The sequence below is a fragment of the Actinia tenebrosa genome, unplaced genomic scaffold (genome assembly GCF_029948245.1).
Source record: "Actinia tenebrosa isolate PJP-AT-01 unplaced genomic scaffold, QUT_ActTen_1.0 PGA_scaffold11__36_contigs__length_13525064, whole genome shotgun sequence".
In the NCBI taxonomy this organism is placed as follows: domain Eukaryota; kingdom Metazoa; phylum Cnidaria; class Anthozoa; order Actiniaria; family Actiniidae; genus Actinia; species Actinia tenebrosa.
In genome coordinates this window covers 4,436,717-4,462,218 of record NW_028292571.1, presented here as the reverse complement: position 1 = coordinate 4,462,218, position 25,502 = coordinate 4,436,717, and the positions used below count along the sequence as shown (strand labels likewise).

The 25,502-nt window shown below is 38.3% G+C and overlaps 1 protein-coding gene and 1 long non-coding RNA gene across 2 annotated transcripts; one reads left to right on the top strand and one right to left on the bottom strand.

The window, feature by feature from the left end:
- Positions 1-1,741: 1,741 nt before the first annotated feature.
- LOC116302957 (ATP-citrate synthase) lies at positions 1,742-21,993 on the top strand. Its single transcript, XM_031712386.2, has 33 exons — positions 1,742-2,035; positions 2,949-3,071; positions 3,881-3,943; positions 4,406-4,504; positions 4,920-5,011; positions 6,320-6,399; positions 6,814-6,944; positions 7,457-7,575; positions 8,211-8,350; positions 8,782-8,843; positions 9,000-9,117; positions 9,450-9,607; positions 10,092-10,244; positions 10,766-10,836; positions 11,252-11,304; positions 11,606-11,721; positions 12,224-12,328; positions 13,422-13,513; positions 13,902-14,006; positions 14,460-14,541; positions 14,681-14,791; positions 14,865-14,930; positions 15,096-15,157; positions 15,513-15,606; positions 16,608-16,712; positions 16,877-16,926; positions 17,432-17,496; positions 17,668-17,753; positions 18,266-18,409; positions 19,258-19,371; positions 19,450-19,532; positions 19,821-19,897; positions 20,153-21,993. The coding sequence occupies exons 1-33, from the start codon at positions 1,880-1,882 to the stop codon at positions 20,257-20,259; spliced, it is 3,282 nt and encodes a 1,093-aa protein (XP_031568246.1). The 5' UTR covers positions 1,742-1,879; the 3' UTR covers positions 20,260-21,993.
- On the bottom strand, positions 20,016-20,831 carry LOC148912380 (uncharacterized). The gene is made up of 2 exons (XR_016119322.1): positions 20,706-20,831; positions 20,016-20,302 (listed from the first exon to the last, which is right to left on the bottom strand). It is a non-coding gene; the product is annotated as an uncharacterized LOC148912380 (long non-coding RNA).
- Positions 21,994-25,502: the final 3,509 nt, after the last annotated feature.

Sequence of the window (25,502 nt, the reverse complement as noted above, 5' to 3'; positions counted from 1 at the left end):
CGGTCCGGCGATTTCGCAGCGCAAAAACCATGAAATGAGGATTACAAGTTTGTTAGCTACTGACTGTTAGGTAACTCTCGTAAAACAAGGAAGATCGTTTTCGTTTGTTTGTTTGTTTGTTTGTTTGTTTGTTTGTTGCTTTTTGTAGCAAAAAGCTAGCATCACGCTTTTGAATTTTTTTCCAGCCACCCGATCCTTATGACAAATTATTTGTCTACCATTACAATCACCGCCACAGTCATTGCAGAATTGAATATGATGGTGGTGATGATGATGATGATGTAACCGCATGGTAGTCAAAAATGCATATGGAATGGTTCAAGAATTGTTAACCCCATATGTACCTGACTAGAGAGCTACCTGCATTGATGGGTTGTGAGCATTTCCGAGAGAGGCACCGCAAGAGAGTTAAAAGACAAAACATTATCATGGCGGTCATTGTGGTGCCGTTAACAATGGATGCTAATAAAAAATCTTTTGTTAAATGACGGCAGCAACGCTCCCCCGAAAGGCAGTGATGACGTAACGTGCAATCGAAAAATAAAGCTTCAAAACTATCCTTGGGACAAAATTTTACACGAGAGGAAACACATACAATGAAACACATACGTAGGACTCGGGCGAGAACGAATTTCGACCTTACTACTCTCCCGCACAGGATTTTTGTAACGTGTACACGACCCACCACCAGCCACTCCACAGGGCTAGTTTTGTTCTTGAAAAATCCTTCCACAAAGTTCTCTATGGTAACGTAAAACTCTTAATATGGATAACCAAAAGATCGTTAAGTGAAAGAAGCATCGATTTTTGCTTACCAGCTTTCATGATGATGCAGTTTTGTTATGCCCTGAAAAAGTCCGGAAATCTCCAAAATTTCAAGTTAAATGAAAGACATCCATTGTAATTTTCACTAAACCTGATATCATGTTGAGTTATCTGTAGTTATCTTTCATTTTTCAAAGTAAAACCAACCAAAAATGAAAAAAAAATGCCGACCATAGAGAACTTTGTAGTTTATTTTCTGCGCGAAAATTTCACTCATAGAAATCTTGTAGGAAGAGCCAAAAGAGTCTTAAATAAATGAATCCCCCATCGTATGGATCATTTTGATCATGTTTTTTGTGAAGTTCGAGGTTTAAAAGACCATGAAATCGTGGTTTAAGGTGAGTTTTTTGTTCAAATATGGCGACTGAAGTTTCCTTCCTTGTCAGAGTATATATACATAAGATCGACATCAGATACCATAGGGAAATTATATATGAAAACAAAGGCGCGCGCGAAAAAAAATATGTCCATGTGCATTTTTCACTGATTTTTTTACTCTTTCGCATTACGGAGGACATTATCTTGATCTCGAATTCAAAAAATTACTAATTATTTAATTTTTCCGATTTTATTTTCACCACTCACTTTAATCTAAATTGGGCTCCCTGTGGATAAGAGATTGAAGTGAAAGTTGAAAATAAGACTAGAAACGAAAATCGCCTTGAGATTATATATATTATTTTTATTTTCATTTCGAGGCTTCTTGTGCTAAAAACGCTTTTTAACCGGTACCCCCCCCCCCCCCCCTTCCCCCTCCTCCCCCAATAAAACAAAAAACAAAACATCATTGCTAGTGGGCTACCTGAGTTTTTAAGCTCAACCACTCCTCCCCTGTTAGTTTATTGGAACACTTGATCGAGGCCGGGCGAAGTATAAATTCATTTTGCGCAAGCGTTCGGCGCAGTGTTCTCGTGGCAGTCAGTAGAGTCAGTTGGTGAATAGAACTTAGACAATTTTATTCCAAAATTATTCATACGATCGCGAAAGAGGAACCTTTCTGCTTTACTGATTTCCCCACAGACAAGATAAATCGACTGTAGATTTATCTTTAAAAATGTCTGCCAAAGCGATCTATGAATCTGACGGTAAAACACTGTTATCAAAATATCTGGACACCAGCACGTCCTACGTGCAAAATCGGTTTATAACTATTAATAAAGAATCGAATTGGGATGAACTGATAGAGAAAAATCCCTGGTTGAAGCAAGAGGTAAGAGATTAAGGATATTTGGGGGATATTATCTTAATAGTTTTATTTCTAGTAGGACTTTATGGTATTTGTTATAGTGTTAAGATTACGAGATTTGTGACATTTGTAGTCATCAGCTGATGTGGTGGTCTGTCGGTGACGTACACACAGTAAGATCAAACTCCACATAGACGATAAACTTATAACAAAAAATTGCCAATATAGAATGAACAACTGCAGATTTATGCCTATACATTTACATTCACAGGTCTTTTTTAGTAGCTTACATAAGCTTTTTTTTTGTACAGCTCTGCAAAGTGACCTTTCGTGTCCATTGTTTTGGACAGTATTTTGCAATCCTATTGTTTAGACCAGTTAGCTGTCAAAACGGATTTTTAGAGTTCAATGTCTGGAATTCAAGTGCTATTGTGGCGTGATATTGAGTGGCCAGGAATATATGACTTTCTGGTTAAGTTAAATTTGTAATGTTGTGTTTAATTATATTTTTTGTTAAATATCTAAGTAAAGTTGTTCATTAAATTTATTAACATGTGTTTATAGTACATGTACTACAATAGAACTTTAGTTCTTGACTGAAACAATGATAGAAGGAGAAAAACAACTCAAAAATAACTTTCCAACTAGTTTGTTAATAAACTAGACCTCCTGCTCTGACAAAAAATGTATATTTGTAGCCTACTCAAAGATTGTCAAGGTTTTAGGCTAACTTTAATTAGTCTGCAATGAAACTTGTCGACAGACTGGCATTTTTTCATACAGTACACAATTTGTGTAGTTTTATCAAGTCCCTCATTTAACTAATATTATTCTTCAACCCTAAAACATAATAAAAATACCCCCAAAAAGAAATACCTTTATTGATATTTTTTCAATAAACGTTGTCTGTTTTTTTAATTCTCTTACTTGTGATTAGAAATTAGCTGTGAAGCCAGATCAGTTGATCAAAAGACGTGGAAAACTTGGCTTGATTAAAGTGAACGTTGGGATTGACGAAGCAAGAAAATGGTTAGAAGAAAAAATGGGTAAAACAATTGAGGTAGGAAATGTTGTATATGCAGATTTATTACACATTTAGCTACTGTAGTAGGGTTGATATCATTGTGATGAATTAAACCTGTGAAGAAAAAAACCATATCATTGAACCTACATAGCTTGGATATCACTTCACTGTTAGCTGGAATGTGTAGTTCCAAAAATTATCCATACCCCTTCACAGAGGAATTTTTTAAGACACCCCCCTACCCCCCAGAAATTCCAATTTTCTTCCATACAAACTCTGTAATTTTTTGTTCTTTTTCTGACCCCCTTACTCTTCAGAAATTCCAAATTCCTCTGTCGGGTGGGTATAGATGATTTCTGGAAATATGCAATCTGTAAATTGTGTTGTTGTATCAACCCTAAATGTGTAAAAAAATAATAATCCAGAGTCTGATAATTATTTTAGTATGGTTTAGACTTGAATATAAGAGAAAAGTTGAAATTCAGGATAAAAAAGTTTTATTATTTTAGTATTAATATTACTTCCACTTTGGCAAACTTTAGAAAACCTCATAATCACCACTTGAGTAGTGATTATCATATCAGAATTATGGTTGTTGGAGAAATCAAAGCATGCAAAACTCGTTATTCAATGTTTTTTTCACTTGTTTTACATAATATGATCATATACATGCACATGTATCACTCAAAGACTTGCTTGTTTGCCATAATTATAATATGAAAATTCATAGCTATGATATCAAGCACTAACATGATAGTCTCTTTACCATATATGAGTCATGAGTCTTATCATGATCAATGTACTGTATCTAGTTAATGGATTTGGTTTTCTTGTGACCTTTTCAGGTTGGTTCTTCTAGTGGTCCACTAAAACGCTTCATAATAGAACCTTTTGTAGCTCATCAACAGGTTAGTCAGAGCTTAATCAGACAATCATGCAGTCATATCCTGATTATAGGTAATCATAAAAAGCTGTCACTGTTGCCTAGTGACTGGGCCATTGGATGAAATATCTGTCACTGTAGCTAAGCCTTCAGCTTTAATGATAGATGTATACCCATCTCAAAGAATAATGTCCAATCCAAATGAAAGGAGATAATGAATACTCCATGTTATAGTTCCAGGCCGAGGCTGGAGTTGACGCACATTATATAAAGTATTGTTTTGCTATATGTGTAAGGCCCTGGCTAAACGAGGAAACTTGTTTCCAGAAACCTAGCTGTTTCCCTACATCCCCTTTTTTTTCCTACATGATATATGTATCCCTAAGACATACAAGGAGTAATTAAGTACATCAAGGACTAAAATCTATTACTGAATCATTTAAGCAGTAATTAATCTAAGAGACTTTTGCTGTTGTTATTTCTACAGAATGAGGAGTACTATGTGTGTATTCATGCCCAGCGAAACTGTGACACCATCTTGTTTCATCATGAAGGAGGTGTAGACATTGGTGATGTTGAATCCAAGGTAAGGATAATCATTTTCCTGGGATTTTAAAGTCATGAGAGACAAGTCAAAGGGTACAAAAATTAATTGCAGTGACCCTCTTGAACAACACTTCTTTTGTAAGTGTGACTTGAATATTGGCCTCTTGCTTATAAGCTACTGTAATATAGTCTTTTAGCTCGGGCATAATGTTTTTGCTTATGGCATGTCATTTCCTAGAGTAACATTTCTTTGTTAAGATGCATGATCTAATGATACATGGTCAAAAATTGATAAACTAACTACAAAACATTACACCCATACTATACTGTAAGCAAAAAAGCTCTATTTTTGTTGCTATTGCATCAAGAGTAAGCCGGTTTTTTTACCTTCTCAGATATTGTTCTCACTGAAACTGTACTTTTCTTCACATTCATTTTTGTCGAATGATTAATAGGCCCTGAAATTAGATGTTGCACTTGATGAAAAAGTAACTGCTATATGGATTGAGAAGACACTAATGGTTGATGTTCCAGAAGAAAAGAAAAAGTGAGTTTTAGTTTTAGTTTTAGTTTTAGTTTTAGTTTTAGTTTTAGTTTTAGTTTTAGTTTTAGTTTTAGTTTTAGTTTTAGTTTTAGTTTTAGTTTTAGTTTTAGTTTTAGTTTTAAAGAGTTAAAAATTATGGATGAAGTTCTGACTCCACACATACAGTATACCTTTATTAAGGAATATAACTACTACTACTACAATAACAACTAAAATCCTCTGCAAATTACTTGTATACAAAGCATCCTTTCTGTGCATGCTTAAAGTGCTACTCTGACGAAAATCGCTGAAACTTCCTTAGAATACTCTTTAAAGGTCCAATAATCACTGTATGAAGTGTTTTCTCGATATTCAGGACGAAAGTATGATATTTTTACGATTATTTTTTGGAGTTTGTGACGTCATACATCAATGTTGTTACAAAACCGGATGGTTCAAACTGCAAATCAGACCTTCAGAATTCAGAAATCATCATTGATCATGGAGGGACAGAAATGGAAAAGATAGGGATGAGAAAAAAGTTTAGTATTAGTTGTGCAATACAGACCGAATTTGAATTCGTTCCATAAAATATGACCAGAAGTGTCATAAACTTGATTAAGAAATGCTAAGCATAAGGTATATTGGAATTAACCCCAAGTAAAGTTTGTGAAGTAATGGTAGCTAATGTGCCACTGGTACCTCATCGACCTCGAGCCCTTTCAATCCTCAGACATGCCATCATATGTAAGAAAAGTTCAAGCTGGTTCTCTCCTGTGCTTAAAATTCTTTTTTTCCAGGTTCTGCAGCTCTCTCTCTCTCTCTCTCTATATATATAGTTTAAGTGCAACTTCTTGAAGTCTTAAAGATTTTTCCATGCCATATGCTAATGCTGTGACGTATGAGGAGTAATCATTTAATATACAAAACACTGCTGGTACAGATAAATTAAATTTGGAATACGTCATTGTTTTTCCCATTGCTCTTATAGAAATTATTGCAAGTTAGTTTTCCCATAGAAGCCGGTGTTTCGAATTACGAGGAACAACAAATAACCATAAATGCCTCCTCATAGGTCACAGCATTTAAGCATATGACATGGAAAAACCTTCATAACTTCAAGAAGCCGCACTCAAACTATGCAATTTTTTCAGGTTATTCAACATCTTACCCCATGTAGAATCAATACTGAGAATATTGTCAGAAGGGTGGTAGGCACTTTAACAACTTTATTATTCAACTGTATGCTGAAGCTAGAGAGTAGGGTGGCTGCATGAAAAATAAAAATAAAAATTAAATTTTGGTTATTCTTTTATTTTTGTTTTTCTCCAGACTTCTGGCTGAATTTGTCCATGCACTTTTTCTACTTTATACTGATCTTTATTTCACATATATGGAAATCAATCCTCTAGGTAAGAAAAAAATACAGTAGTATCTAATATACACATATATATCTTTGGTGAGAACACCAACATGATTATTGGTGGGATTGGATCAATAGAGCATTTTCACGTGACATCACAGTCACCATATCGGTTTACCAAAACAATATATTTTCTATCCTCTGGGAATTTATTTCTATTTTTATGCAAATACTGTGCAGCAAGTTTTCTATTGTTTGGTACACCAATATGGCTTCCTTGTCACTTGAGTTAAAATGCTCTTAGCTATTAATAGAATATAATAAAAACATGGCAACCATGTAGGAAAAATGAACCCAACAACACAAGCTGTTACATGATTAAAAATATTTTGTTGTCAGACATTACATGTATATGTATACAGATTATTATTTTTTTACTTTCATGGGATTCTTTGTTTTTCAGTTATGGTTGGCAATAAAGTGTATGCGTTAGACTTGGCTGCAAAACTTGACCAAACTGCAGATTTTATTTGTAAGACTAAATGGGGTGAAATAGATTTTCCTCCACCATTTGGTAGAGATGCTTTTCCAGAGGTAATTTGAATGTTTGATGTAGCATCCTTCACTATATCCATCCGTCTGCCTTTTCTCCCTTCGTGAATACATCTATCCGATCCATCCACCCATTAATCCTTACATACTGTAAAGCAACTCATTCATATTGTTCATCCATCCACCCAGCCATATATAATTTTTTTTCATCCATCCATCTATTGAACTCTCCAGCCACCCACACCCATTTATCCAGCCACACAGACACCCACCCATCTTACCATTCCACTTATCCACCCATTCACCCATTCATTTATTAACTCTTATGTAGATCCATCCCATTAATCTAGTACTCACTAATCCATCAACCTGAAGTACTATACTCATCTATTCTATTCCATTCCATCCAATCCATCCATTCCCCAATCATCTTTACCCCTCGCTCATGAATATGTTATACATTTATTCATTCAAACAACAATCCTTCCATCAACAATATCATCAATCCATCTATCAACAGTAAATAGTTCCTAACTGTGCTTACTAATCAATAGGAAAAATACATAGCTGAATTGGATGCCAAGAGTGGAGCATCACTTAAACTAACCATCTTGAACAGAAAAGGAAGGATTTGGACCATGGTGGCTGGAGGTGGAGCTTCAGTCATCTACAGGTAATAATGCAGAGAATAATTTTGTATTCCTTGGGTGGCGTGTACGCTAGCTGCCAAAGTGTTGTCTTTCACTGCTGTGAGTCCAAGTGGTCAGATCGCTGGTTCGAGCCATGCAGACGCCACATGTGAATTGAGTTTGTTTGATGTGTTGTCTCTCCTGTGTTGCAAGGGTTTTTCTCTGTGTTTTTCGATTTTCCTCCTGCCGTAAAAATCAACGTCAGCTGAGCGTTGTGTGCATATAAGAGGAAATGTAGTGGTAGAGAGTGTGAGAGAAAGCAGGCCCACATCAGCGAAAGCTGCCAAAATAATCAGCTTGCTCTAACAAATAGCAAGAACAAGTTTAGACCTTATTGAATATGTCACACTTTTTTCATTGGGTAAGTAGTGATCTTGACATAAAGACGGATCAGGACTGACAGACAAATGGATGATACTCCATGTATCTCTTCATTCCTGCTTTTGCGTTTATTTTTATTAATCCATGTATAAAGTGAATTTCGATTGACTGTTTGACAACCTTTTTCAAATATAGTAGGTGTAATAAATCACAGTACAGAGACATGCATACATTCATGTTGCTTAACTAAGATCAAGGATTGACAGAATTAATCTTTTGTTTTCCTATTCTACCTTAGTGATACCATCTGTGATCTAGGTGGTGCTATGGAACTAGCCAACTATGGTGAGTACTCAGGAGCTCCATCAGAATCCCAGACCTTTGAGTATGCCAAGACATTACTGAAGCTGATGACAGAAGGAGAACCACATGTTGAAGGTATGGATTAATGGTGCTTATTATGCTGACTTTATTAATTTTGTTGTTTTTTGCAGTATGAATGTGGCTATGGGATGTGACCACCGGAGTATAATGTTTCTGAAAATTTAGATTTGTTGATGTGCATCTCAGCTTACCGATGTCTCACTCTCTGTCTCTTTCTCCTCACCTGCAGTATGAATGTGGCTATGGGATGTGACCATTGGAGGATGATGTTTCTGACAATTTAGATTTGTTGATGTACATCTCTCAATACTGATGTCTCTCTCTCTCTGTTGCTGTCTCTTTTTCTTTCTCCTTACTTTCTTTTACTCTGTGTTGGAGAGATAGAGTTGCTTTGTAGGGTGATACATATATATTGATTCTACAAAGTAATTACCTTTGTATTACTTAATAATTATTATTTATCGTGTTCTCTGCAATTGTTTTAGGGAAAATTCTTATCATTGGAGGAGGAATTGCAAATTTCACTAATGTTTCAGCAACCTTCAAGGTAAAAAGAAAGAACATTTAGTTTGCAATCATTCTCTGCTACTCATTTTTTAATAATTTCTTCAAATTGATTTATGTTCATGCAAACAGTAATATTTCAGCAGCACACAACGTACAGTGTTTGGAGAGATAAGTAAATATTATTGTTTTCCCCCAGGGAATTGTCAGAGCACTAAATAACTTTCAAAAAGCTTTGCTTGAACACAAAGTAGAAATCTTTGTGAGACGAGGAGGACCCAACTACCAAGAAGGCTTGAGAATCATGAGAGAACTTGGTAAGTTGTGGTTCTAATTTGGTAATAATTTACAACAAATTGATAAAGTATTCTTCAATAAAATCCTTTATTATACAGGATAAATTTGCATCCAACATGACGTTTAATGTTCTTCCTCGATGGCACATATAGTCTGCAGACCTCTCATTTTGCATATGTTAACAGTCATTTAGTGCTTAAGGACGTTCTTTCTCATGTAAATCAGATTAGACTAGATTCAATTGTTCCTGCCTCCTGTCATGTTTGCCATCACATGATGGTGCAAAGCCTCTATATGGGCCAATGTGGCATTCACTACCATAATGATAACATACTAAAATTCTTTCCCTAAGGTACCCAACTTGGTCTCAACATGCATGTGTTTGGTACGGAAACCCACATGACTGCAGTTGTAGGCATGGCACTTGGCAAGAGAGATATACCTCACATGGTTGGTGCATATGATTCAAATGATGCTGCTAACATGTTCTTCAATGCACAAGACAAAGGGGTAAGTCATGATATGTGGTGTGATCCCCAAGACTAGACTGACCAACCACTTACTGACTGCTTACCAACCACTTACCAACCACTTACCAACCACTTACCAACCACTTACCAACCACTTACCAACCACTTACCAACCACTTACCAACCAATTACCAACAACTTACCAACCACTTACCCACCACTTACCCACCACTTACCCACCACTTACCGACCGCTTACCGACCGCTTACCGACCACTTACCGACCACTTACCGACCACTTACCGACCACTTACTAACCACTTACCAATTCAACCACTTACCAACCGCTTACTAACCTCTAACCAACCACTTACTAACCACTTACTGACACCTTACTTTACAGTACAGATTGTTTACAATAGCCCATTTTTTATCCCCACAATCTCAGGATGAGAATTAATGTGCCTGCTAAATGGTGATAAATCCTCAATTGGTAACATTACTGTGAATATTGCTTGGTTTTAGTCCTCCCAGATAGTAAAGAAAGAAAAGACACTTAGCCTGTCAAATGTAAGCCGTCCTGTGTTGAGCAGATCTGAAACTGAAGAAGCAAAATGTCATCTGTTCCACAAAAACACTCGTGCTATCATATGGGGAATGCAACAGAGAGCTGTGCAGGTAAAGATATTATTAGGGATAATTGGGGATGTTACAGAAACAAACACATTAGCAATACTAACAACAATGAGAATGAAGGATTTCCCTTGATGGTCACTCATCTTTAACCTTAACAAATCATCTCTCCCTCCTTCCCTTTCCCCTAAATGATTATGTGTCAAAGGCTCCCAATGACCTCCTGGTTATGCCTCTATAGCAAAACATACTCATAACAGCAACAGCAGCAGCAGCAGTAATATTATTAATTTAACAAAAAACAGCAAAAACCAATTAATATTAGGAAAATAAGCAAACAAAAGCACACATATTCAGTTAATGGTAAAAGCAATAACAATGACAAAACTGTGATGACCAAGACCACTTCAAATAGGAAAAACATGACGAGGAAAAAATCTAAAACGATATACTTTTCAGTCATTTACATTTGTAACATATAAAATTTACAAACTGATTTGTGTTTGTCTAGTCAGGGTGGTATGACTTCAGTGTGAGGTTTAACTTGTATTTTCTTTATTGTCCAGGGCATGTTAGACTTTGATTATGTCTGTGAAAGAAAGTACCCTTCAGTAGCTGCAATGGTCTATCCATTCAGGTAAATTATAGCACTTTAACATCCTTTTGTCTTTGTCAATTCGGGGTCAACATCATCTACCTTTGATCCTTGGCTCTTTGGTCCTTGGCTCTTTGGTCCTTGGCTCATTGGTCCTTGGCTCATTGGTCCTTGGCTCTTTTGTCCTTGGCTCTTTGGTCCTTGGCTCTTTGGTCCTTGGCTCTTTGGTCCTTGGCTCTTTGGTCCTTGGCTCTTTGGTCCTTGGCTCTTTGGTCCTTGGCTCTTTGGTCCTTGGCTCTTTGGTTCTTGGGTACTGATGGGTCCATGAGCATCATGTAGTCCTTGAAGTTCCCCAAGAACAGATCTAGAATCTTCCTTGTGGTTCCCTTCTGTCCAGAGGGACATGCTTGCTCTGTATGATTTATTTATTTGTTTGTTTATTTGTATTTGTCTTCAGTGGTAATCACAAACAGAAGTTTTACTATGGTCACAAGGAAATTATGATTCCAGGTAAGTAAGAATGAAAGAAAAAAGTAAAGACAGCGAAAGGGAAGGGAAAGGAAGGGAAAGGATTGGAAGGGAAAAGAAAGGGAAGAAAAGGAAAGGAAAGGAAATGGAAGGAAAGAGAAGAGAAGAGAAGAGAAGAGAAGAGAAGAAGAGATACAACTAAATTCAAAAGATAGGAATACAAATGATTTGTTGCATGTACTTGAAAGGAAAGAAAAAATCGCGAATGATTTGGAATCCGTATTTAATTACTCCTATTACCTATTTGTATCAATAACGTTATTTTTTACATTGTTTTATCAAGTCTATAAGGACATGGGTGAAGCCATGAACAAGCATCCAGAAGCTGATGTATTGATAAACTTCGCATCGTTACGATCTGCCTACGATGCTACTTTAGAAGCATTGACCTTCCCTCAGGTAATGAGGCATCTATATTTTATTTATTTATAGTGAAGATTGTTGTTTGGGTTCTGGGTCAAGGGAAGAAAAAAAGGGAGAGATTCCTGCTTTTTTTGCAGGGTTTGGATGGTTCCATTTTCAAAGAACACTAAAGAGAGTTGCCTTCAAAAGTTGTCTTCTTATCTCATCATTGCTCAACTAGCAGAGCTCAAACTTAACCTTTTTGTCAACAAACAAACATTTGATTTCTGTTTGTTTCTTAATGAAAAAATTGGTCAGATCAAGGAACCATTTACTTGAAAATGTTTTTTAGTAATCTTTTTTTCAACTAGCAAGGTCAAGAAAAGCACTTAGCACTTTGCTAGTTGCTACTGGTTGTTTCGAGCCCTGACTACATCTAAATACTTCCATATCAAATGCAGTTCTCTCCAGATACTGAATTCTGGGGCATAAATTTGGATTGATCATTCCTTTACTTAACACTTGCCCCTTGTAACCAATTGCTGTCCTCTCCGATCAGATTCGTACAATTGCGATCATCGCTGAAGGTATCCCAGAAGCAAAGACTCGAATCTTAAACAAAAAGGCCACAGAAAAGGGCGTCGTCATAATCGGACCAGCCACTGTAAGTACATTGATATCTTGCTCTATTTATTCAATATTTAATCACTCTATTTACCATACTAAATGACCATTTAGGCTGACAATGACTAGCTAGAATTGCTAGTTGGGACAGCGTAGGTGTATCAAATGCAACTTACAAGGGAATAAAGAAAACTTAAACACCGTGCATAAAACAAGTTTGAAACTAAATCCAATAAGTGTTTGTAAGCCGAGTTAAGATTCATGATAGTTATGATTCATCAGCTTTTCAATTATAAATCAAGCCAAGCTTTCGAGCATCTTGCTCTTCATCAGGGCAAACGGTTGTGACAGTTTTACAAGAAACACGCAACATAACAATGTGCGCGTGCTATAGTTAAATGTATCAGTTGCTAGCGCGCGTGTTACGAAGGGAGAATTAATTGCGCGCGCTATTTTTTTTTTGTCTATCAAGATACGCTATATGATCTTAATTGCCTATCAAGCTACGATAGCTATCAGGCTTGATTTATAATTAAAAAGCTGATGAATCATAACTATCATGAAGTTTGAAACTGTACTGCATGAGTTTTCGGACTCGAGTCCTTCGTCGGAGTAAAAAAAGATACTTACACCATCACCTGACAATGAGTATCACTTTACTACAATTTTCATAAACATGCAAACTCTGTGATGCAAGCTGCACACTGAAATTTGGTTTTTCTTTGCCGTTAATCAAACCTAATCGGTCGGTATCTTTCATATTTTTGACTGATGGCAGTGAAAAACCAAATTTCAGCGTGAAACTCGGAGACACAGAGTTCGCATGTTTATGAAAATTGCTATAATCAAACAATATTCTCTATCCTGGAAAAAGTTGCTTACGGTAGCAGCAAGAGTCTGGTAGAGGGTGAACGTGCACATTTTGCTGCGAAAGCACCCACTGTATTCACTGAACTCCATTAGTATAATCCATGTAGAAAACCCTACCGTTGCAAAAAGCTTTTTGTTATTAAGAATGTCTCAAACATTTGCAGTTTTCTTCTGTCAAAAAAAAAGTTATAATGTTAGCTGGTTAATAGGAGTAATGGCTACCTCCGAGGGATAACCAAAACTATTCTTGCTATATTCACCAGGTTGGAGGAATCAAGCCAGGCTGTTTTAAAATTGGTAACACTGGAGGAATGTTGGACAACATTCTGGCGTCAAAACTATACAGACCTGGAAGGTTTGTCAACTTATTCAGTCCCCAATTGGTTGGCCACTTCTGGCTATCTAGAAGATGTTCACAAAACTCCCCCTTTTCAACTGATTTTTCGGAAGACCGTCAACCAAAATAACTTACTGAGCTTCCGTCCCATCAAACAAACGAGTAACTTACTGACTGATTCAGTCACTGACGGACCGACCAACAGACCGACCAACGGACCGACAAACGGATTGATCGACGGACCGACGAAGGACTGACAGACAGACAGACCGACCGACTTACTGACTGATTCACTTACAGACGGATGGATGGACGGACTTTTACTGACCATACGACCGACCACTGAACTGAACGACCAACGGACTAGAAATTAGAGCTATAAATGTTTCCTATGTTATTTTTGCAGCGTTGCCTATGTATCCCGATCTGGTGGCATGTCTAATGAACTCAACAACATCATCGCTAGAAGCACTGACGGGGTGTATGAAGGAATTGCTATTGGTGGAGACAGGTATGACGTAGTTGCCTTACTTGTATCCATCATGAAATGTTTTCCAGAAACAAGGTTGATTCATGGATCTGCATGTACGAAAAAATAAATAGACCTATTTACTTTGGTTGTAAGAGTTTCCTTTTTCAGACCACGTGTCATTCCCTGGAGTATCGTTTCTTTGTTCGGTACTAAATCTAATTTTGACTGTTGTCTAGTATCTTTTATATTTGTTTATTTGTTTAACGGTTGCACTCTGGAAGACACATGAATATGGATACAACTCCAACAAAGAATCTTATTTTAAAGAGAACGACGCGTGGTCTGAAATGGAAGACAATTTACGCCCAAGAGGTCTATTGCCCTTGAAAGGAGCGAATGAGAAACTGGGTGTTAATCTGCTGCCTGGAGACAATGATTCAGCGCATGCGTACTTTAGTTGACCCACAGTGGTTTTACATTTGTTTGTTACAGGTATCCTGGTACCACTTTTATCACTCACATGTTCCGTTACCAAGACAACCCAGATGTTAAGATGATCGTACTTCTGGGCGAGGTATGATGCCTTCGGTCGGCACTTTCTTCCTTTTCTCGCTCTCTCTTTTCTTCCTTCCTTCCTTCCTTCCTTCCTTCCTTCCTTCCTTCCTCTCCTTATTTTCTTAATAAAGGCAATATTTTTGACATTTGGTTTTTAGGTCGGTGGACGCGATGAATACGAAATCTGTGAAGCCTTAAAAAGTGGACGAATCAACAAACCTGTGGTGGCCTGGTGCATAGGAACATGCGCAAACATGTTCACTTCTGAGGTGGGGCCGCGTTTTTTAAGGCACTTCGTTTCCCTCATGTTTCTAATCAATTTACATCTTTTTCCTGGCTTAGGTTCAATTTGGACATGCAGGTGCCAGCGCACACAATGACCAGGAGACAGCAGTAGCAAAGAACAAGGTAAGCATTGTCAGTGATTTTCTCACAACGCCTTTTCATTCAAGGGGGATTGTGGCAGAGACATAGGAGAGGTCTTCCTTTCCTTGTTCTTTCTAATCTATTCATCTATTCCCCTTTAGAGCCGTTCAATGTTGACTATAAATAATATATTTTTCCTATCTTCAGGCATTGAAAGAAGCAGGTGCACACGTTCCTGAAAGTTTTGACTCATTATTCGATATTATCCGGTAAGCCGTTTTAATGCTGCTCAGGGCCGGGTTGTTCAAAGCTGGATTAGCGCTAATCCAGGATTAACTCTATAGGTCTTATTAAGAGTTAACCCAGGATTAGCACTAATCGGGCTTTGAACAACTGGGCCCAGTAGTGAAGCGAATGGGCTTGATAAGATCAATCATGCAAATCTTGAGAATAACTGAAGAATCCAAGGGAATGCTATTCTTCCCACCCACTCTCGAGGCATTCCTGGACAGGAAGGGCCAGGCTGTAGGGGTAGTCAGTATACCTCCCTTAGACCTGTCACGGAACACGAACACCATACCATCACAGGTATTCTTACATTGTAGGGTATTTTTCACCTTATAGCTCGGTGTACGAGGATCTGGTTAAGAAGGGCACCATCGTTCCTGCCCCAGAGAAAAAGCCACCAACAGTTCCTATGGACTATCAGTGGGCACAGGTAACCCATACATTTTAATGTGCACATCTTTCTTGTTGACCATGCCTCTAAGCTTCCATACCCTCCACCCACAAACAGTTCCTATGGACTATCAGTAGGCACAGGTAACCCATACATTCTAGTGTGCACATCTTTCTTGTTGACCATGCCTCCATTCCATACCCTCCAACCACCAACAGTTCCTATGGACTATCAGTGTTCACAGGTAACCCATACATTCTAATGTGCACATCTTTCTTGTTGACCATGCCTCCATTCAATACCCTCCAACCACCAACAGTTCCTATGGACTATCAGTGTTCACAGGTAACCCATACATTCTAATGTGCACATCTTTCTTGTTGACCATGCCTTCATTCCATACTCTCCAACCACCAACAGTTCCTATGGACTATCAGTGGGCACAGGTAACCCATACATTCTATTGTGCACCTCTTTCTTGTTGAGCATGCCTTCATTCCATACTCTCCAATCACCAACAGTTCCTATGGACTATCAGTGGGCACAGGTAACCCATACATTCTAATGTGCACATCTTTCTTGTTGAGCATGCCTTCATTCCATACTCTCCAACCACCAACAGTTCCTATGGACTATCAGTGGGCACAGGTAACCCATACATTCTATTGTGCACCTCTTTCTTGTTGAGCATGCCTTCATTCCATACTCTCCAACCACCAACAGTTCCTATGGACTATCAGTGGGCACAGGTAACCCATACATTCTATTGTGCACCTCTTTCTTGTTGAGCATTCCTTCATTCCATACCCTCCAACCACTATCAGGTAACCCATAAAGTACCTTAGTCAGCAATCCTCAAACCTCCCATCGAACTTTTACCTTCATATGTGGATTATTCCCGGTGTTTTTTCGTCATTTCGTTTTTGCTTATCATATAAATGCCTTCTTCATTTCGTATCACAGAGATATTTATTGGTCGTATAAACGTCTACTTCATTCAGTATCGTATTGATATTTTTTGTGGGCGGTTTTTTCTTTAGGAGCTTGGTTTGATACGTAAGCCATCTTCATTCATGTCTAGTATCTGTGATGAACGAGGAGCGGAACTACTGTACGCTGGGATGCCAATCACAGAGATATTCAAGGTCAAACTTTATTCTTTTTTTGTCTTTCTAGCGTCTTTCATTGCTGTTTTCTTGTAAATATTCTAAACTTTCGTCGTTCCTTTTTTCCTTTCCTTTCCTTTTCTTTTTTTCTTTTCTTCTTTTCTTCATCACCATAAAACAAAATACTCTTTTTATAATTTCAGGACGAGCTTGGTGTTGGTGGTGTGTTGGGCCTCCTGTGGTTCCAGAGGAGGTATTCTTCATTTGCACGTTAATTACGTCATCCACGCCATGTTGGTGTTATTTGACAATAAATTTTTCAATAGCTAACAATGGCCGCCATGTCTTTGTCTCTTGACTCACTTGGAACTTCTTTTAAAGCATCGATATTTCATTTATTTCAAAGTATTCTTCGTGGCATTTGAACACTATTTTAAGTTTGCTGAGTGCCTTTAGTCACACAATTGAATAGTTAGATAAATGGTTTCTAACTTAGATAATGACTATTTAGTTGACATCCCCTAAAATAGTAAGTACGCGCCAAACCAACGGTCATGCGAATCCGGGGGTTTACTTTACCAGAGAATGTGTGAAGAGACAGTCGATTACATCTTGGTTTTCACCCCTGATTTTCAGAACGTTGGCACGTGAGTTTTTAATTTGTGTGACGTCAACTAAAATAATGGATAACTTATCTAATTTAAACTCACTCTTTCTCTATTTTTGTCAAGAGAATGACCAGTGTATCTGTTTTATAGGTTGCCAAGTTACGCATGTTCCTTCATTGAAATGTGTTTGATGATCACCGCTGACCACGGCCCAGGTACGAACTAATGATTTTATAGTCTTCTTTTCCAACAGTGTGTGACATCACATATATATTTCCAGACTGGGTACCAGGCTCCCCACTTTCACATAACAGGAGAGGGACTCCTGCTTGTTTGGCATTTACCTTACCTTACCTGTCATATATTGATTGTCATTTATATCGTAGCTGTGTCTGGAGCACATAATACCATCGTTACTGCTCGTGCTGGCAAAGATCTTGTGTCATCGCTTGTATCAGGACTCTTAACCATAGTGAGTAGCATTAGGACTAATTAATGATATAAGATATAAATAAAATATAAATAAATAAGATTGAACAGTGCCATTTCCACAGAGTGGCTCTTTATCCACTGAAATGGTTTCACATGTGAGTAGTGTCGTTAGGTCTTCTCAATTGATTCGAGGGTTTTCCTCTGGGTTCTCCGGTTTTCCTCCCTTCACAAAAAATAAAACGTTAGATTCAAATTCGATCTGTGAGTTAGCCGTGCCTTGATTGTGATGATCCCAGAGGTTGTATTAGGGTTTAATCTGTAAGTTAGCCGTACCCTGACTTGGATCAGCCCAGAGGTTGTATTATCAAGGTTCAATCTATAAGTTAGCCTTGCCCTGATTTGCACCAGCCCAGGGGTTGTTTTTTCAGAATATCAATAAAAGTTAAATATTTTTTGTTGGTGAATGGCAAACGTTTTGCCACCTTGACACGCCTTACCACCCTTACCATAACCATGGTGATTTATGTATGCTATCTGACTGACATTCAACAGGGAGATCGTTTTGGTGGTGCACTTGACAATGCTGCAAATCAGTTTTCTAATGCGTTCGATAACAACAAGACTCCCATGGACTTTGTCAATGACATGAGGAAGTGTGGACAACTGATCATGGGTATAGGACATAGAGTCAAATCGGTAAGTTGATTACAGTATGTAGGTTAATGATGATGATAATGAAGAAGATGGCACTCGTAGATGGTGGTGGTGGTGATAGTGGTAGTAGTGAGGTAGGGATGATGGTGGAAGGTTGGGGGGTCTGGACATCTGATCGTGGGCATAGGACATCGTGTTACATCGATAGGTTGATTATTGATGATGATGATGATGATGGTAGCGGCAGTGGCAGTGGCAGTGGCAGTGGCAGTGGCAGTGGCAGTGGTAGTGGTGGCGGTGGTGGTGTTGGTGTTGGTGTTGGTGTTGGTAGTGGTAGTGGTAGTGCAGTAGTGGTGGTGGTGGTGGTAGTAGTAACGGTGGTGGTAGTGGTGGTGGTGTTGGTAGTGGTAGTGGTAGTGCAGTAGTGGTGGTGGTGGTGGTAGTAGTAACGGTGGTGGTAGTGGTGGTGGTGTTGGTAGTGGTAGAGGTAGAGCAGTTTTCGTATGACTGTGAAAAGCTCACGGCACGAACACGGTCATGACACGGCAAGGCGTACGCCAGACCAGCCATATTGCTCGAGAGTTTACTTTACATCCAATCAAATACCCGGAACACGGCATAAGCACGACACGAATAGGGTCACGCTAAGGTCACATTGCGCGATAAAAAAGTCAGCCAATTAAAATGCTAGAAAACATCACGGTCACGGCAAGGTACACATACGGCACTGTGCTTTTCACAGTCATGCGAAAACTGCTCTATGTAGTGGTGCGGGTGGTGTTGGTGGTGGTGTTTGGACCAGCAGATCGTTGGCGTGAGACATGTCGTTTCTAATATTAACAGTATTTCAATGTATCTCACTGTTCCTTATTTTGTCAACTAATCTTCAGCTCAACAATCCAGACGTGAGAGTCACCATTATCAAAGATTTCGTCAAAAAGCATTTTCCTTGTACAGCTCTTCTTGACTACGCCTTGGAAGTCGAGAAGATAACAACATCAAAGGTATTAATATCAATATCTACTAATAATATCTTCAAAGTGGATAGGTTAACTGACACCATAATATTCATTCTTCTGCAGAAACCCAACCTTATTCTGAACGTTGATGGTTGTATTGCGGTATCGTTTGTTGATCTACTACGCTCTTGTGGCGCATTCACTAGGTAAGTGTGGAAATCTTAGCTCTGTATTCAAGCGCTAAGCCCCTCTGTACCTGCAAATGTCAGCTCATTTGTCTTTACACTCGCCCATAAGCACTCTTTTGCTTTTACACTTGTTCTCAACACTATTGTAACTGCTCTTCCAGAATGGGTTCGAAAACCCTATCCTGTACTACAATTTTCAGATAGTCAGAGACTAATGACCCAAAGCGGGCCCATGCAGAGCGTGAGTTCAAGTGTTTCCAATATAACACCGTAATGTTATATCCTTTATGGTTATTAATTTACCAGGGAAGAAGCAAATGAGTACATCCAGATTGGGTCGCTTAACGGCCTGTTCGTTCTTGGGCGTTCCATGGGATTCATTGGTAAGTTTTATAGCCTGAGTCACGGGTTGAATGAGTTGAGAGTAATGTACTTAGAACCTTGAATGTAGTAGTCATACTTAAATATTGGCTTCTATCTAGGGAGACTCGGCATGCAAGATTAAAATCTATCATTTATTTAGTCGTAGATTACTAAAATAATAGTTTTTTAGTAGTGAAAGAAAACCTGGTGTAATATGACCTAGTTGTACTCAACAGTTGGGAACACCACCATATCTAACCTCTTAATACTTTCAGGTCATTATTTGGACCAGAAGCGGCTCAAACAGGGACTATATCGTCATCCATGGGACGACATCACGTACATCATGCCAGACCATCTTTTTCCCGCCAGTTTTGAGTAGTAGAAGCGTCTGCGTATCTGATTTTCCCGCCATTTTTTGCAATCTAAACATAAATCAAACACATAGATGAGATAGATAACAAATCAATGAAATCTTAGTTGATTAGGGAATTTTTATTACATTCATAAAATATTTCGCAAAAGCCTAGGTATATTTTTTGCAATTCATTTTTTTTGGGACAAAAACATAAACACGGCTATATAATAGCAAAACTATTATTGAGGACAAATCTGGACTATTTAAAAATGTTTCTGGAAATTTGTTAAAGTGCCGAGCTTTCCTAGTTTCCCATAAAGGTTTACGGGGTACTCCTGGATCAGGAATAAAGATGGTGTTCACCAAGAGACCACAAAAGATTGTGGTATGCTTTCTTGTACGCTTAAAGAAATTTATCTCTGCAAATCTAATGGCACTCGCTTGCATGCTTGTAAATGTTTGAACCTCACTTGTTATTCTGCTGTTGTGTTTCTCGTTGATGTCGGTGTTTTCTTGCTGCAGTTGCTATTGTTGTCAAAACTGTTGCTTGTATTTTGCAAAGTTGAGGTGGCTCAGTTGTTGTTGTTGCTACTGCTGATGCTTCTAGCTGTCGTTGCTCCTGATGCTACTGACATTGCTGTTGCTTAAGCTTCAGGAATTTAGCCGAGTGTTTGCAACAGCTGCGGAGCTAGTAGCTGCTGCTGATCAGTTCTCCTATAGCGGATGTTGAGGTGGCTTAGTTGTGGTTGCTGTTACTGCTGATGCTTCTAGCTGTCCTTGCTTCTGATGCTGCTGACATTGCTGTTGCTTACGCTACAGGAATTTTTTGGTTGCAACAGCTGAGCTAGTATGCCTGCTCATCAGTTGTTCTCCTATGTGGATGCTGCAGTTGTTGTTGCATGACCTTCTTTAAATTGCTGATTGGTAACACTGCTGCCGGTGCTGCTGCTCATGGTGGGCTCTGCTGTTGCAAGTGCTGCTGTTGCTGCTGCTGTTGTTGTTGCTGCTGCTGATGGTAGTGGTGTAGTTCCAATACAGTTCAATATTTGGCTCAGTCGAACTGAAACAGGGAGGGTTTTTCATGTTTATTGTAAGGAATGCCGGTTTCATAAAGCAACAGGCGCCAGTCTTACTGTAGGCCTTTTGTTTGTGAACGGTGAAGTAACTGTTATTTGTCGATGAGGTAATTCATACGCAATCAAATATCCTATTTAACTATTTTATTTCTAAACAGGAACAACTACAAATACAGACATTAATACCATTATCGTTGAAGTGCGACCCGTGAAGTTCAAATTTCCCCTGCCGCCAGTCGAGGAACTGCAATAAAACAGCAATATCTCGACGGAAATTTTGGACTTAATTGAAGATTTTAGAGGATTGGAGGATTAAGATATTGCTTTTTCATTTCGGTTCTTTGACGGAACAGATGTTGAAATGCTAGTCGGCGAACGAGACATTCAACTTCGTGGGTCGCACTTCAACGATAATGGTAGTAAGATTATTCTTTTTGAGTAAACGTGGTCAGTGCATTGTCGTTTCGACTTTAAAATTGAAATCGCCGATTTTCTTTTGGTTTTTACTCTATTTTTTTTTAATACTCCGAACGAAAGAGCGTTCTCGAAGTAGTTTGCCTAGACTGAAAATCGTATAACTGGTATCATGATTGATTATTCAGGGTTAATAATTCAAGTTTAATAAGATAAAAGACAAGTGATTAAATAAAGTGCAATAAAGTTTTCATTCAGCCATGTACAATGTTCTAACGAGTGTAGCGATTGTTTGCACTGTAAGATTTGTAGCTGTCCGTTGAATATTTAATATCTCAAAGACATGTTTGTGTGTGTCATTGGTGGAAGAATCAAATCTGCAACCAATTTGGTTGTTGCTGTTATTGTCGTTAACATTGTTGTTGTTTTTTGCTACTGTTGTTGTTGCTGCTGCATTCTTGTTGCTATTGTGGTTGTTCAGTGCTGTTGTTGCTCTTTTCGTCAACATTTCAGTCTGCTATTGTTGTTGTTGTTATTCAGTGTTGTTGCTGATGATATTATGGAACTTTTAATGTGTAACCATTTTGTAAATTGAGGGGGATGTGCAGTATCGTGACACTCAAATGGCTTTCAATACCACAAACCAAACAAAAGCAACAACTGAACCAATCACAGCACTTGGCCAATCACATGATGTGTGTGCAGTATCGTGTCTTTAGTCTGAACGGATCAAAAGCACATGCACACGACACGAAAACCAATCAACTGCTCGAATAGCATGCAACAAGAAAACTGTTCGAATAAATGTTAAAAGATCTTTCGTCCATGATGTTACAATTCCGTTCTTTGACATACGCCGAAATTTCTATTAATAGAATAAATATTTAAAGCCAGAGCTTCGATTTCTGATACTTTCCACCCCAAGGTGTTAAAAGTCGCTGCCAACAAGTCGATTTTTACTGAGTACGATTCAAGAACTCTGCGGAAAGAGACATCCCAAAGGAAGGCGGTCATTTGTCTCTGTCGTACTTAGAAATGGAAAAAATGCGTCGTTATGATTGATCAACACGTTAAGATAACCTGCAATTATACTGAATTTAAATTCTAAATCGTACGAAAAAAGAGAGAAAGACAAGAGAGATGTAGGGAGTCTCATTATATTCAGTGCACCTTCTTTCTTCACTGATATTTGTAAGGTCTGCATAGTTCTTTTATCCGATTCCATGACCAATTATTTAATTCCTTTATATATATAACTATATTATAAAGTCATTTCGGACTGCCCTAAGGGTTTTGGATGTTCGAAACACGTGCATACTTAGATTCTTTGTATTTATTCATGGTCCACCTTTTGATAATCCTTGTGATCATGCAATAATTTTCCTCCGAGATTTGCTAGCAATTTAGGTTAGCAAAGTTCCGTTCACTCGTTCATATCTATTTTCGCTATTGCCTCCAGAAGTTGCGGGAAAATAAACTTTTAAAAAAATTTTTTACTGCTTAGTAGAATCATCAGAGCGCGAATGTGGCACGAGCGACGCGGTTGTTTTTCAAAAGGAAAAAAAACAGCGTCGCATCAGAATTCTCCTTATTTTTCCAAAGATCTCCTCAAGGCAGAACTGTTATCAGGTATTTTTGTCAGGAGTGTTGTCTAGCGGCCAGACTTCAACTCAAGTGCACGCTACATAAATATTGTATAAAACGCTTAGGACATGGCACGAGGCTTGTTCATATGGATTAAAAAGATCTAGAAGTACTCAATGTCTGGTATTCCATACAAAACAGGTGTGTAGCCCGTGAGTTCTATCAGTATTAGATGGCATGCAATTATTCAAATGGAAAAAACGAATTAATCTGCAGTGAAAGTAAAAGCGAATAACGAGTCAAATTTCAATTGTTATCAAATTTTCAGTAGCGAAATATATATCTCGTAGCTTAACAGAAAGTATTTCAATTTCGATTCAAAGTGGCGACTTGAAGTAAAGTCATTATGAGAGAAATTTAAAGAGGAAAGCATTGGCAGCCGCCGTTTACTCAAGGCAGCTGTCGTTTTGACACTTGTATTATTGTATGGGAGTTTAGTGACAAGTACAGAATTTTGATAATGTCTTTAAAATGGCCGAATTAATAGAAATGGCTCCAAGAAAGCCTGCTATGAGTTGTGATTTGATGTAAAACGTTTATTTCTCGCGTAGTTTCAGCATTAAGAAAAGTCACAGCTTTCGAATCCCGTCCGGTTTAGGTGAATTTAAGAACTCACAGAAATAAGTTATCCACTCCAGAGTTAATAGAGGGGTCCCCTAAGTCTGCTCTTAATATACCCTGGGTTCCAGAGGGATTTTTCTTGTGGCTTTGCCGCTCTCTCGTGGCTTCGCCGCTCTCAGTAAATCCGCGAAAAGAGGGAACCCTCTGGAACCCAGGGTACTCTTAATTAATATTGTAAAAAAGGAGAAAATTAAAACCTGTCTATTTTGATGTCTGAAGACGGCGGGTGCAGTTGTCAGTGTGCTTCCCATGCAATATTTCACGATTTTTGGAATATGGCAAACCATAGCTATGTAACATCCTTACAAAAGAATTTCCTTTGCTCTTTGTGCGTGCCTTCAAAAACAGTTCAGTTGGCGACTGAGACCGGTTTGCTTTGTATTTTGGTTGCTATAACTTCAAATCTGGCTTGACGCCAGGCACACATTGAAAGCCGGATAAAAAGAAGGGCTGGGGATTCGAAACCCATGGACAACCTAGTTGCTTAAAGAAAAGTTGGCAGATTTATGGTAAAGTTGCTCGGGATTAGCCATCACCGCCCGATGAAGTTACATCGATGACTGATGATGCTAATGATGCAAACGCTAATGATAATTGATGATATTTATCACGCTACTCAAAGCTATAAATGAAATACAATGAATGAATAGAATCACGTAATTAAAGTGAAAGTCACATTTCACGAAGTATTAAGTAACCGTTGCATACTAGACAGGAAATGTTCTGTTAGCTGAAAGCCGTCTTGCCTACTCCGCTGTCAAATGACAACAACCACACGCCATCAGGCTATGTCAAGAGAATATGAAGTAAGCTTACTTAATATTCTCTTAATTATGTCAATCACTTGTAGAGCCCGGATAAAGTGAAGGCATTTATGAAAAAAATATTTATTAACGTGTGATAGTCAATTAGGGTCTGCTAAGGGACCAGTCATTATTTAAGTCGGAGGAGGGGGGGGAACGAAAGAAAGAATGAATGATGTTATTCTAAAACTGCTAATATAAGAATAACTTACTGTAAGTATAGACCCACTCCCCCAAACATACGCGGCCACTGCTCAGGAGAAACCTCTCGCCTAATTTTCATTAAGAAAGGCCTGCCGACAACAAAACGAATATAAATCATTTTGTATACACTAGACTTAACAAGTAACTACGTTGTTTGATATAATTAATCGTTCTTGAGTCACTTCCGGTAAAACCTTATCAACCGGAAGTTAATCGTCACTACGGCTTTGTTTCTTCGTGTCGTCATGTCCGTTCGTAAAATCATTGCTGGGCGCACAATTAAATTATATCGATTCATAGATTTTAATAAAATATTTTAAATGTTAAGATAAATATGTTCTTGTTTTTGTTCACGTTTTTTGAGCATTTTTTGCCCAAGCTTGTTTTATTTGTGTTATTTTACGTTATCAAGAACGGAAGCCCACTAGTACGTTCACTTCCGGAATAAGTGCGCCGTCCAAAAAAAAATCCAGCGATTTGCGCGCGCAGGAGTTGAAACCTTGGC

What these genes read in the sequence shown, in the direction of transcription:
- LOC116302957 (XM_031712386.2), top strand. Translation starts at nt 1,880, where the DNA reads ATGTCTGCCAAAGCGATCTATGAATCTGACGGTAAAACACTGTTATCA. An exon ending in ATCCCTGGTTGAAGCAAGAG is followed by an intron (nt 2,036 to 2,948) that starts GTAAGAGATTAA and finishes ACTTGTGATTAG; the next exon opens with AAATTAGCTGTGAAGCCAGA. An exon ending in TATGGAAATCAATCCTCTAG is followed by an intron (nt 6,400 to 6,813) that starts GTAAGAAAAAAA and finishes TTTGTTTTTCAG; the next exon opens with TTATGGTTGGCAATAAAGTG.